At 35.8% G+C, this 14,495-nt stretch overlaps 1 protein-coding gene across 5 annotated transcripts in view; it reads right to left on the bottom strand.

Moving 5' to 3' along the window:
- Positions 1-14,495, bottom strand: part of LAMA4 (laminin subunit alpha 4) — a 151,153-nt gene that overhangs the window by 14,243 nt on the left and 122,415 nt on the right. For all 5 annotated transcript variants that reach the window (XM_032650950.1, XM_032650949.1, XM_032650953.1 and 2 more), the window contains exons 25-31: positions 11,636-11,767; positions 10,057-10,199; positions 8,323-8,461; positions 7,730-7,867; positions 5,967-6,100; positions 4,887-5,051; positions 2,874-3,027 (exon numbers count right to left, since the gene is read on the bottom strand). In XM_032650950.1, the coding sequence (XP_032506841.1) occupies positions 2,874-3,027; positions 4,887-5,051; positions 5,967-6,100; positions 7,730-7,867; positions 8,323-8,461; positions 10,057-10,199; positions 11,636-11,767 (1,005 nt within the window). The remainder of the gene's footprint in view (positions 1-2,873; positions 3,028-4,886; positions 5,052-5,966; positions 6,101-7,729; positions 7,868-8,322; positions 8,462-10,056; positions 10,200-11,635; positions 11,768-14,495) is intronic.

The following is a 14,495-nucleotide window of genomic DNA, read 5'->3' as shown; positions in this document are numbered from 1 at the left end:
CTTAGCTGTGAGAGGAGAGTGACAGTAACTTAGACAACAGGGGCTCAGCAAAGCAGGGCTTGTTGGATCACGAGTCTCAATTGACCAGCCTTGCCTTTCTCTGCTTCACCGTGGGACTACATGGACTAGGACCTGTCTTCTGTCTGCTGCAAAAATTAATAAAATTTATATATGGCAACCAAATACCCTAAATCCTCTGTGGATATATGCTCTGAATAACAATAAAAAAAGAAAAGTTATAATTTAATCAATTGCTTTGCTACCATATAACACAGAGACTCAGTTTACTATCCCAAAATGGGTACGTGTGTGTGGATTCCCACTAAACCCCACTAGACTTGACTTTACCAGTGTAATTTCTTTCTCTGAAGGTCTATTAGTTGCAATCCAACTGGTGGTACCAATTTCAATTTAGCAAGATTCTTTTGTTTCAGATTATAGCCAAACTGGTTGAGCTACTTAAGACAAAGAGGGAAATGTGTTATAAGGATATAGGAGTATCTTCCGCAATCCAAGAAAAGAAAGTGTAGTGGGGGTCCTACCACAGGCAAGAATCAGGAATTGGAAAGCTAGGAAGAATTAAGGTACTCCTTATCTGGATGTTTCTGGTATCTCAGCATTGTTTTTCTCAGTGTTTGCTTTCATTCTCCTTTTCTCTGCAGGACAGCTTTCTGCCTTTTTCTATAAAGGGTATATTATTTGTGCATTTTCCATTTATGAACTATTAGGCCTCTCATAATAACCATAATAAATAAAGTCTATAATAAATTAAAATGTGATAGGTGCTATGGAAAAAAGAACAACTAGGAAAAGATAAAAGATCAGTAGTAGTGGTAGAAGGCAGGAGGTGGGCTGGGGTATAAAATAAGGGCTAAGATACATCAACATTGAAAAAACAAACAACCCAGTTAAAAAATAGGAAGAAGACCTGAATAGACACCTTTCCAAAGAGGAGATGCCAAAAGCCAACAGGCACATGAAAAGATGCTTAACATCACTAATCATCAGGGAAATGCAAATCAAAACCACAGTGAGATACCACCTCACACCTGTCAGAATCGCTATCATCAAAAAGAACACAAATTGGTGAGGATGTGGAGAAAAAGGAACCCTCTTACACTGTTGGTGGGGATGTAAATTGGTGCAGCTACTGTGAAAAATAGTATGGAGGTACCTCAAAAAACTAAAAATAGAACTACCATATGACCCAGCAATTCCACTACTGGACATATATCTGAAAAAACAAAAACTCTGATTTGACAAGATACACGCACCCCAATGTTCACAGCAGCATTGTTTACAATTGCCAAGATATGGAAGCAACCTAAATGGCCATCAACAGATGAACAGATAAAAAGATGTGGTATATATATACACAATGGAATACTAATCAGCCATAAAAAAGAACAAAATGTTGCCATTTGCAGCAACATGGATGGACTTGGAGGCATTATGCGAAGTGAAATAAGTCAGAGAAAGACAAATACTGTATGATGTCACATATGTGGAATCTAAAAAATACAACAAACTAGTGAATATAACAAAAAAAGAAGCAGACTCAGAGAGAACAAACTAGTGGTTACCAGTAGGGGGAGGAAAAGGCGGAGGGACAATATAGGGGTAGGGAAATAAGAGGTACAAACTATTAGGTATAAAATAGGCTACATGGATATATTATACAACATGGGGAATACAGCCAATATTTTATAACAACTATACATGGAGTATAACCTTTAAAAATTGTGAGTCACTATATTTATACCTGTAACATATTATACAGCAACTATACTTCAATTTTAAAAAAACAAATAAAATAAAATAGGGGTTAAGGTAGGGCTCACTGAGCAGATGACAGTTGGGCAGTCCTAGAAGGCGAAGGAGTTGTCCATGCAGATATTTGGGGGAAGAGTGGTCCAGGCAAGAGGAAAGCTCAAGTGAGGATCTTAGGCAGGAGTGAACATGGCCTGTTTTAGAAATAGCCAGGAGATCAATGGGAGGAGAAGAGTGAGTGCGGGAAAGAGGCCTGGAAAATATAGGGCCTCTTATGACATTGTAGGAACTTGAGCATTTACTCTGAGTGAAGTGGGGGGCCACTTTGAGCAGAGGAGTAACATGATAGCGCATGTTTAAAAGGATCTGGTTGTTGTGCTGAGAATATACTATTGGGCAACAAGGTAAAAGCAGGGAGTCTTCTTGGGAGGCTATTACAGTAATTCATATGGGAGATGATGATGGCTTGGACCAGGATGGGAGCACTGGTACTTGAGTGCATTGTTAACATCTGACCAGGAAGGAGTAGGGAGGGTTAGATTGAAATAATGAGAAGGAATTAGACTTTCGCTTGTAATGAAGGCAAATAGTGTACATGCTAGGAGTAAATGAACGAGAAAGAATAGTCATCAGTGAACGCAATTTAGGACTCAAGAATTTGATGAAAGAGCTGCCCTAGTTGATAGCACAGGTCAACTGTGTGAGTGGTTAAAATGAAGGTCAAGAAAGGAGGGGAAAACAGGGTAAGATCAGAAACTAATAATTTCCATGACTGTGACAGAAACCAGAGATAGTTATGTGAAAGCAAATGATACTAGAGAATTAGCACAATAAATAATATATATTATAAAGTACAGAGTAATTTTAACCATTGTAATGAAAAGTAGTTGGAAGTATGAGTAAAAGCTTATTCAAACTGTTTTTCTGGGAACAAGAAAAGATACAACAAATCTGGTAAACTGCAATATCAGATACTACAAGAATCGTATCTTTCATATGTACACAGTTGCAAACAAGAGTAAATTCTATAAAGCATCAGTGTCTAGAATTGTGTGTGTGGAATACAAGGGCAATCAAGAAGTTGGCACGGCATTATCTTTTACCTTTTTATTCTGACTTGTTTCAGGCTTTGAGGATTTTTTTCCTTTTTTGTGAAGGAGAAACAATGGCGAAGACTCAATAGGACATTCATAAAGAGAAGTATGGACCTTTTCGGAATACCGCTGGAAATCTTCGACCTCCACGTCTCTATCCAACCTGTGTTTGTAATAGAGGAAAGAAAAACCTTAAAAATGTTGTTTAGAATTACATGATGAAACTATGGCAGTCAAAGAACTTTAGCAATTAAAATGTGTGTGTGTGCAAACGTACATGATGGGCCTTTATCCACCAACCACTACCTTAATGAGAACCCTTGAAATGATCATTTAACCAATTAACCAATAACTTTGTACCTGGCACCAGCACATTCTGACAGATGAACATGTTTTCCCTCACCATGCTCTGGATGATGGGGACCTCATCTGTGTTACTTAATCTGTATTAAATTCCTTCCTTGCATGTTTTTGTACTCAGGGGGCCCTCACTGTCTTTGTTTTTTTTTTTTTTTTTTTTGTCTTTGTTAAGTACAAAACAAAAATGGAGCATACAGAATGGGAGAAGATATTTGCAAATAATATATCTGATAAAGGGTTAATATACAAAATACACAAAGAACTCATACAATTCAAGGTAAAAAAAAACAAACAACTTGATTAAAAAAGGGGGCAGAGGACCTAAGTAGACATTTCTCCAAAGAAGACATACAGATGGCCAACAGACATGTGAAAAGATGCTCAACAACACTAATCACCGGGGAAATGCAAATCAAAACTATAAAGAGATACCACCTCACACCTGTCAGAATGCCTGTCATAAAAAAGACAAGATATAACAAGTGTTAGTGAGGATGTGCTAACCCTCAATATAAACTGGTGCAGCCACTATGCTGTATGGAGGTTCCCCAAAACATTAAAAATAGAACTGCCATATGATCCAGCAATTCCATTGCTGGGTATTTACAGAAGAAAACAAAAACACTAATTTGAAAAGATATATGTACCCCTATGTTCATTGCAGCATTATTTACAATAGCCACAATATGGAAGCAACCTAAGTGTCTACTGATAGATGAATGGATAAAGATGTGGTATATATATGTATATGGAATATTATTCAGCCACAAAAAATGAAATCTTGCCATGTGTGACATGGATGGATCTAGAGGGTATTATGTTAAGTGAAATAAGTCAGATGGAGAAAGACAGATACTACATGACTTCACTTATATGTGGAATCTAAAAAACAAAACAGACAACAAAACAGAAACAGAGCCATAGATACAGACAGCAAATGGGTGGCTGCCAAAGGGGAGGTGGGGGTGCAAAACCAGTGAAGAGGGTTAAGAGGTACAAGCCCCTCTTACAACATAAATAAGCCCCTGGCGTGTAACAAACAGCAAAAGGGATACAGTCGATAATACTGTAATAACGGTATGGGGACAGATGGTTAGCAGACTTATCTTGGTGAGCATTTCATAACATATGCAAGTGTCAAATCACTATGTAGTACACCTGAAATTAACATAATACTGTATGTCAACTAAATTTCAATAAAAGAAAAATGATGACAAAAATGAAGTCATGCATTAAATTAAAAAAGACTTTCTGAGACCTTTAAGGATGATTTGGGTATGTTGCTCTGTACTATACCATTGATAATAAGTACAGAAATAATCGCATTTAATATTTATAGTTTGCTGTACGCCAGGTGCTTTATGCACATTATCTCATTTAATCCTCATAACAAGTCTACCAGGCAGGCCCTGTTATTATCTGCAATTTGCAGGTGAAGAAATGAAGGCTTACTTAGCCAATGTCATACAGAAATTAAAAGGCAAAACACCTACACACAAACCCAAGTGTGTCAGTTTCTCAAGCACATGCAAGCTTTTAATTACTACCCTCTAATGCCTCTGATATTTCATAGTTCTAAGTTTTAACACCATAAATATTTTCATTATCAACTTAATCTTCTTTATCAATCATGCAGATTTATGAATAATAAAAATATTATACCTGGTAAAGTAGGCATTGCTTATACAGCCAGTGAAATTAGCATACTGGGGACTGATGGGTGAGCCACCGAAGTAGAACTTCTTTTCATCTGCTTGTGTCTGTTCCACTTTTCCTTTGGTAGGGTTCTTACTCCCAAGTCTGCTTTTATCTACTATCAATTCATACCTGTAAGGAAAAAGCTTCTTTAAGCACTACACAGCTAACATTTTACCTCGAGTTCCATTCTAGGTTGCAGGTTTTCTCATGGAATTGAAATGGAACATCTGGTTAATGACAAGATAAAAAGTTGCCAAACTCTTCGTGAGACTCAGGATAAAACGGCTGACTATGTCTATATGCAGAAAAGACTCTCCAAACTATGACTAGAATTTAAACCCATAGAAGCAAGTTCAGATGACTAGTCATCGGCAACTTTTTATTTTTTTCTTTGGTGTGGAAAAATCAGAACATAAATCATGGTGATCATTTAATCACACTTGTGGGAAACTATTTTCATTGTAAAGCACACTGATAGTGATTGGAAATGGTGTCTTGAAAAGACCTATTAATGTTTTTTATAATGGGAGGGCTCCATAGAAGTGGACATAGAATAGCAGCAGTCTACAACGGAAATTCCTTTCTTTTTCCAGAAAGACTTTCTTTTTATGAAAAAGAAACTCAGTATTACATATTTTAAAGATAAAGTTATTAGACTTTTAAAAATGTGGCCGTAAATGCAACATTCTCAATTGTTTAATTAAAACCTAATGAAACCAATTATTTGCTGAGCTCCTTCTATGTGCAAAACACTGCACTCCATTTAGTAAGTGCTATGTGCAGGTACTTCTCTCAAGATTATAGCTTATGGTTTCACTGGGAAAAAAACTTTACATACCTGTTAGTTAATTTTATAGCGATTTATTTGGCATGTCTTAAAAATTAATATCAATTTTTAAAAAGAAGGTAAGTTGTTCCTTCTATCATTTTTTTAAACACTATAAAAGTAATAATATAGCCTATTATTCACAGTGGTCACTGGACAGAATCATGCCCTACAGATAAAGCCATCTGGTAGAAAGAAAATAAAGTGAGGAGCTGTACCTTGCAGGGGAGACAGAGGTAATGATGAAGTGGGGCAGCCCGTCATTATACTGCTTATCTGCTGACTGCACCTTGATTCCCTTTACATCCATGATCACAGTGCCATTATCCAATGAAATGGAGAACACGTCTGACTGAAATGCAAGCACAGGTTTTTTAACTAGGGAGGCCAGGTATCCAAAAGATGGACACGTCTTCAACACTTACTTAATGGGATTGCTTAAAGGAACACCCATCGTGTGGGAAATTTGCTTGAAAAATAATTTCTATGAACAACAACAACAAAATACTCTATTGCTTGTATTGGTGTCACCTATAAAATCAGATACATTTCAATGGAAAGAGGAATTTCCTGTATTTTGAACTGAAGATTTCAGGCGATTTTGTCATGCTAAGTAGTTGTCATCCCGGCATCAGTTACTTTCTTAACTCAGGCATTTCTATTCTGTCATCAGTCTCACTTTTGAAAAGGCAATATTTGAATTTCCTTGGGGATGTAGCTAGATGACCAGGCATAGGTTAATTTGCTAATGTGGCTTTTAAAAATGTTTCACTTTTCATCTACAGAGAAAGAAAAATTTTTAAATAGCAGAAGTTAACATCTTTTTCTGAATTTGCTTATTGCTTGTCTTAAAATATTGGCAAAATAATCTTCCTTCTCTTCCCTATGTGGGCATCAACCTCTACAGTTAGCCCTCAACTTTTGTGGACAAAAGGTATTATTTAACTAACCATGGTAATCTGAGGCAGGTTTGGTGGCAGAGGTCCTACAAAGTGTTTTGGGTAAATTCTCACAGATGCTACTGATTTAAATTGGATATAAATGTGACAGGTACAAGGTAATAAGAATGAAAAGTAAAAGCTGCTTTTATAAATCATATTATGACCTGGTCCATCAGTGTATATATTGGTGATGACCTTTTCAGAGATAAATCAGTTAGAACTTAAGGTCACCAAACTTTTACAAACCTTATTTTATTCTCAACACAGCATATCTTTATAAGCTAAGCTACAGTGTTCTATACCAAATTCAAGAACTATTTCACAAACTGAATCACACATGAGTTTGTATATATACACAGAGGTTCTTAACATTTTTTGTGCTATGCACTCTTTTGGCAGTTTGGTGATACATATGGACCCCTTCATAAAATATTTTAAAATCACTGAACAAAATATGTAGGAATACAAAAGAAACCAATTACATTGAAATACAGTTTCAAAATATTGAAACAATAAATATGTGATATAGTTATATATGTATTTCTACATTAAGGCACTAAATAATAAAATCTATTAGCAGATCTAATAACTACTGCAATTTAGAAGTAGCAATGAGCAAAAATATTTTGAGATACCTGTGACTACTATAATGTGCAATGAAAAATACCTGTGATTTCTATTAATGACAAAGTGACAGGTACTGCTAATATTACTGTGGTTTGTTGCCAACATTCACAATTGAAGAAAATGCTAAATTGTAGTTAGGGAAAATAAAGTTGTAATTTTTTCTCACCTAGTTCACAGACCCACTGAATTCTTTCCATGAACCCCTGAGAGGTGGGTCTATGAAGCCCAGGTTAAAAACTCCTCATATACAACATATATAATATTTTACAAAGTGTTGGAAATGAGACATTTGTGTGTGTACACGAGTCAAAATTAATCTGAATTGAAAATCACTTTTAAGGTGCTTAAAAGTATTTTTAACAGACAAAACAATTACCACAAAGAAGATTCCACAGGGAAAAACAAATACTTACCCCTGAAGCATAATAGAACAGTAACCCATTTGGCTGTAATGTTCGGAAATTAAAACCTCCCTCAAAGCCATCGAAAAAAGATATTTTCTGAATTGAAGCAATGAAACTCTGTCCATTGAAATATGCTCTGCGAGATATCTGTGTGCCAAAGAAAGTAGGAATACAGTGTTTGGATAATTATCAAAAAGCTTAAAATGCCCATTTCTTACATACCAAAGGCCTTATCTGCTAGTTCCTATGTTAATAGTTATGTTTTAATTTCTGGTTTATACTGAAATTCAGGCATGCTAGCCTTTCTTCTGTATGCCTCTAAAAGATGGGGTTTCAGCTTCCCTACTTCCTCCACCGTGAGTGAGTGAAGATGCTCACGCAGCCTCTCTGGGCTCTGGTAGCCCCAACCATTGAAAAGTGAAGCAACTGGACAAGTCACAGAGGATCCCCACAAGCCTTTTTAGCTTAATGATTCTTCTTTCCACTGGTGGCAGAAAAGAGCCCAAGGTGTACACAGGATTACAGAGAAAAGAGCTTTTTCAGCTTTTAAGAGCAGTACGTTTCTTGTCTATTTATTAAAAACCTTTTGATCGTGTACTTACAAGAGAGTCTTCTGGGCATCCATAACCAACTCCCAGGGTTTCTGTCTGTTCTAATAAATTGAAATCTTTCTTTTGGAACTGGAAACCCTTCATACATCCTCTGAAATTGATATCCAGGGGAAGGTGTACTCTTAGGGTCCTGGAAAAGAAAATTAGTCTTTACTGATATAGCCATGATGATGATGGTAGTGGTGGTGATGATGATGTTACCCTACATATGTAGGATATAAAAATTTGATTTTATTTATAGTTATTTTTAATAGCTGTATAATTATTCATATTCTCATGCCTTCTTTCATAAGCACACAGTAATGTCTAATCTTTGCATACAGAACAGCTTTATTCTGCATGAAGCCAATTTGTTTACTTCTTTATAATTTTCAAGATCCTTTAACTTACATTAGCTCATTTTATCTGTATAACAATTCAGTGATATAGATGGTGATGTTATTATTTCCCTTTTACAGATGATTAATAGGTTGAACCATAATGAACTGACATATGTATGGGTCAAAAATTGGCAGTTTCACATGGTTTACCTATAAAGTGAAACAGAAATATTAAATAATTTTTTTTAATGTCACAAGTGGTAAGTTAGGATTTGAACCCGGGTCTTCAGTCTTCCACTAATCCACTTGGGTCATGAACTCATTTACTTGTCCTAAATGTATCTGCAACACACTAATCAACTAAGGCTAGAGAAGGTTTTAGTGAACGTTGGGCCTCTGGAGCAACAGGAAAGTGAGAAATCCTTTATCTTTAAGATTAAGGATGGCATTTTGCTCAAAACTGTAATCCTAGCGCCCATCATTATGGCTAATAGATAGGAAGTACCCAAGAACATATTATTGGATATTGTATGAATATGAAGTTAATTTTGAGCAAGTTACAATGACTTCCATGTATTTTAGGTGAACACTGGCCAAATTAAGGGGTAACAGTCCCACTTTACTCTGCTCTGACAAGATCATACCTGCATGATCACGCTAATTGACAGACTGAGGTGCACATACAGCAACCATAATGGTTAAATATCCCATGTGGCATGGCTGAAGGAAATGAAGAGGATATTTAGTTTGGAAAGGAAGCTTACGGTTGGGGCCTCATCCCAGAACAATTAGAATTTCTGGAGCATGGTCATGGGTAACGATGTTTATAAAAGTTCTCTAGTTTATTCTAATGTGAAGCAGGGTTGAGAGTGACTGGACTGGAATATCCTAAAGTTGTCTCTCAGTTTTAAGAGTCTCTGATGCTATGAACTGATGGTAGTGAGACAGCTGAAATTTTGAATATATTAATGTTTCATTATACTTAATTCACAACCCCCACAGGCTTAAAATTTTTGTTTACCCTAAGATGCTATTTGAGAGTTCAAATAAGTCTAAATTAATACTAAAACAAAGTAAATGAACACAACATTTCTTTGTTTTCACATAATACACATGCTCCACCTTTCGTCTTGTGGATAAGAAATACTGCATTAGACTATATTCTAAGAGTAATAAATAATTAAAGAAATCTGTAGATCACATCTACTAGATGACAATTTAAGGGGGTCATGAGGACTAGCTGCACAGGGCCCATGGGTGAATGGCTGTGTGTGTGCTTCTGTAAACGTGTACAAGTGTAGTAGATGGGAATGCTCAAACATTTACTACACCTCTCCTGGATGTTGAATCCTCAGCCCAGTGCTTCGTTAGGAACAAGCAGCTTAACAACAGCAAAAAAGCTTACCTTGATTCTAAGATTTCTGGGGGAGCTCCTCCAATGTATATGTCTGTAAAAGGTACTTTCATCTTTTCATTGTCCATGCTCTTGACATGTCGTCTGTCAACTACCAAAATCATTTTCTTATCATTGTGGTAAATGATTGAGATCTGGGAGAAATAGTGCACAGTAAGTTGATCACTGCTTAACAATCACCTCTTTGAAGACTGCTATATATTTTAATTATTCTGGTTGTAAGAGCTGGGCCTCCATGTTCTTATGCTTGTTTGTTCACAAAGCGGGGTATAAGATCTTCCTTTCTTACTCACAGACATGAAAACTCTTACTTACATAACCAGAAGTTCATATTTGCTGGAGAAGGGTTTCCATAAGGAGATAGGGCTAGCCCAAGAAAAATTTTGCTATGAGACCAACTGTTTTATTTTGCCCCTCTGAGGGGATTCAGGAAAAAAATTATAAACAGTTACCTTCTGGGCCCTGGACTGAATGCTGCCAGGTGTCATTTTTTGGTGGTGTAGTGAGATGCTTTAATGAATGTGGGAAAGTGCCAGTCAGAGAAATAGTTAAAATATTCTTTGTAAACCATCCTCATGAAGGCTATGGACTTTGAACTGAAAAGAGAAATATAGCCTCTAGTCTCTCCATTTCAGTTCAACTTAAAAGATATTATGCCTTTTATATATTTTATTAAAGTGTAGATTTAAAGTAGCTGTTAGTGAAAATAGAAGAAATATATTATCAGTATACTTCACATCTGTTCAGGACTAAAGAGCACTCTTTGTGGGTTTTCTTTATAAGAAAATCTGTATTAGTATTTTCTAAGTTTTGGATAAATGGTTTAAAAGGAAATGATTTACTTATATCTACTCTTTTTACATTTAATGGGACTCAAGGAAAAAGCAAAAAAATGGCTGTGTATCTACACTCTCATTTTCAACAAATGTATAGAAGTGCCATCATAATCAAGAGATAGAGTATTAATGGGAGTCTTTTGATCAATGAAGCAATTAAAATGAATCTTCACTGACTCTTTTATTAGAAACTCCAATATGGGACTTCCCTTGTAGCACAGTGGTTAAGAGTCCGCCTGCCAATGCAGGGGACATGGGTTCGATCCCTGGTCTGGGAAGATTCCACATGCCGCGGAGCTACTAAGCCCGTGTGCCACAACTACTGAGCCTGTGTGCCACAACTACTGAAGCCCGCGCACATACAGCCTGTGCTCTGCAACAAGAGAAGCCACCGCAATGAGAAGCCTGCACACTGCAATGAAGAGCAGCCCCCGCTCATGGCAACTAGAGAAAGCCTGTGCACAGCAAAGAAGAACCAACGCAGCCAAAAATAAATAAATAAATAAATAAATTTATTAAAACAAACAAACAACTCCAATATGATAAAATATCCATTCTTTTAAAGCAAATGTTATCCTGGAGTTGAGTAGGTGAGGGCCTTTCACTTGGTTTTTATATGTGAAGGTGTTCAGTTTAATTACTTTCTCACCTATCTCATTTGACCATCTGATTAGATCAGTAGATCTAAATACAAATAAAACAAAACAAAATACTCAAACTGCAACGATCAGTACCTCATGGTATTTTGCATCATTAATTTGAGCTTTCTTCATTGTGTCTTCAAGATGCACAGGGCCGTTGCTAAACCCAAAGTCATAGGACACATGTAGGTAACCATTGCGCATTTCCAGGCTGAAAAACATACTCTGTGGAGGAGACAAAAAGTTATAAGATGTGAGCGTCTGCTATTATGAAAGAGAAGGTTTAGCTAAATTTGAGAAATAACACTGTATTCTTTATTATTGAAACTGTTTGCAGACTAAAGAAGTCTCATGATATTCTTATTATGAAATAAAAATCACAACTACATCCATATCAGCGGTTATGTCTCATTTATACACCAAAATTTTAATATTTATCTACAATTTAAAACAACTATCTTCTATTGTTTTTCATTTACTTTGTGAATTAATGAAATTTAAAATTTACCTTATTGACCTTTAACAATCTTGAAAACAGAGTATTATAGACCATATGTATTCAAACTGCCCTTTTTTAAGGCAACATTTCAAAGTTATAACAGGCCAATAGATGTGATTACATTTCACTTTAAGAGCAAAACTGGTTAACATTGAAAAAGAATTCCAAGGTATGCTGAAAAGAATCTTAGAAAATTATCAGCAAATATGGACCTAAGAAAAAGAGGGCCATTCCTGTGTTATTTTGAAACACTGGAGTTATGTAGATAAATATGGAATTATTATGCACTTGGACCATGTGATATTCAAGAACCAAAGTAATTCTGTAACACTCAAGTAATTTACTGGTCAGGCTTGCTTGTTTTAGAAGATAGTTCATAGACACAAGAATTCAATGGATTTTCGGGACTTCCCTGATGGTCCGGTTGTTAAGACTCTGCACTTCCAATGCACGGGGGTGCGGGTTTGATACCTAGTCAGGGAGCTAAGATCCCACATGCCTCTCAGCCAAAAAACCAAAACATAAAAACAGAAGCAATATTGTAACAAATTCAATAAAGACTGAAAAAAAAAAAAGAAGAATTCAATGGATTTGAAAAATAAAGTATTATGGAAAGTCCCTATTTCACAGAAAGTGATCTTGTGGGCAGAATTTATATACTCTTGAGAATGTGGAACAAAATCCACTGAGGTATAGAAAGAAAATATTTCAACTTCTATTTATACTCATTTTAAAACTCTAAAATAGAGAAAGAAGCTAACTTTTAATATTTAATACATGGATTGACTCTGGGCCTTCATTTTGTCCTTTGGATGGATTTTCATGGGATTTAGATTCACACAGTATGTGAGGCTTTGAGAATGAAGTTCCACACTTGAAGGCAGGCCATGGCCCCCCCACTCATTTCTTTGTGTTTAGCCTATTGCAATTATTGACGTTTATGTGTGCCTGGTTATGTGGATTTATGAGTGAGGTCACTTAATAATAGACTATTTACAGTAATTTTCTACTGAGATACAGTGATGTGAAAATATTTTGAGACATGTAGATGTTTGCAGATTATTTCCTGTAAGTTACTAAAAATGCTGTTAAGTTTCAAGAGGGTTACACATTTTCCTTATAAAATGAATTACTATTCTAAATTTATTGACCTTTATTTGTGATGACAAATGTCTTTTAGTAGTATAAAACCTACTAGGTACTAAAAAAAAAACATACTTGATCTGTAATTTCAAGGTAGGGGCATTGTAACAATGGATGAGAAACTATTTTGGCAGGGAAGAAAGTTGTACTCTGGAGAGATGGTTTTTTTTAAAAAAAATTATGTATGTATGTATGTGTGTATTTATTTATTTATGGCTGCATTGGGTCTTGGTTGCTGCACGCGGGCTTTCTCTAGTTGTGGCAAGCGGGAGCTGCTCTTCATTGCAGTGCGTGGGCTTCTCATTGCGGTGGCTTCTCTTGTTGTGGAGTACGGGCTCTAGGTGCACGGGCTTCAGTAGTTGTGGCACATGGGCTCTAGAGCACAGGCTCAGTAGTTGTAGTGCATGGGCTTAGCTACTCCGCGGCGTGTGGGATCTTCCCGGACCAGGGCTCGAACCCACGTCCCCTGCATTGGCAGGCGGATTCTTAACCACTGTGCCACCAGGGAAGCCCTGGGGAGATGGTTTTTAAAAAATGTATATCGAAAAGTTTTCTATTGGTAAGTAAATTTGTTGATGAAAAGAATGTAAGTATACTACCATAAAAACTCTCATATCTGCACTATTAAAACATTTCTGGAAAGAAATTTCTAACCTGTTTAAAAGTCTTTCAAATGAAGATTTTTAACCGTCTTGAATTCCTTTGTTAAAGTTTACAAAATGATACGATATCTGATTACCTTGCAAGAACTGACATCAGGAAAGATGAAAATCTGCCAGCTGAATTTCAAAGACAACTTTTGCCAATTGGTGAATGAGACTGAATAACCGTACCATGATTTAGTAAGCACAGCCAATCATATATTTCCTACATTTTTATTTATATGAGGTATCTTGTCTAGTTATGATAGCCAATAGAACTTAGTATTGAAATAAACTGGACTCAGGACAAAACTTGTATCACAATGTGTTTAATGAGACTTTCAAAAATACTTAAGCATGTTTAATTACACTGTTCTCACTAACACTGCCATTAATAATTCTTGTATCATTAGCAAAATAAAATTAATTTTATTTTACTTCATCTTTATTTTAAAATTGTATTTATTTTTATTCAGTTTTTATATAAATTATCTTTTTCCTAGTTTTGAATATTATATTCATATGTAGTATATCATTAATAAAGAGATGTATGTGTGTGTGTGTATATGTATATAAATATATATACACACACACACACATATATTAAGCATGCAAACTTCTTTTTAACTGATTAGGGCATATGATTTAAAAAGTCAGTGCTAAATTTCTG

The sequence above is a fragment of the Phocoena sinus genome, chromosome 12 (genome assembly GCF_008692025.1).
Source record: "Phocoena sinus isolate mPhoSin1 chromosome 12, mPhoSin1.pri, whole genome shotgun sequence".
Classification (NCBI taxonomy): Eukaryota; Metazoa; Chordata; class Mammalia; order Artiodactyla; family Phocoenidae; genus Phocoena; species Phocoena sinus.
This window is presented reverse-complemented; position numbering and strand designations above follow the sequence as displayed.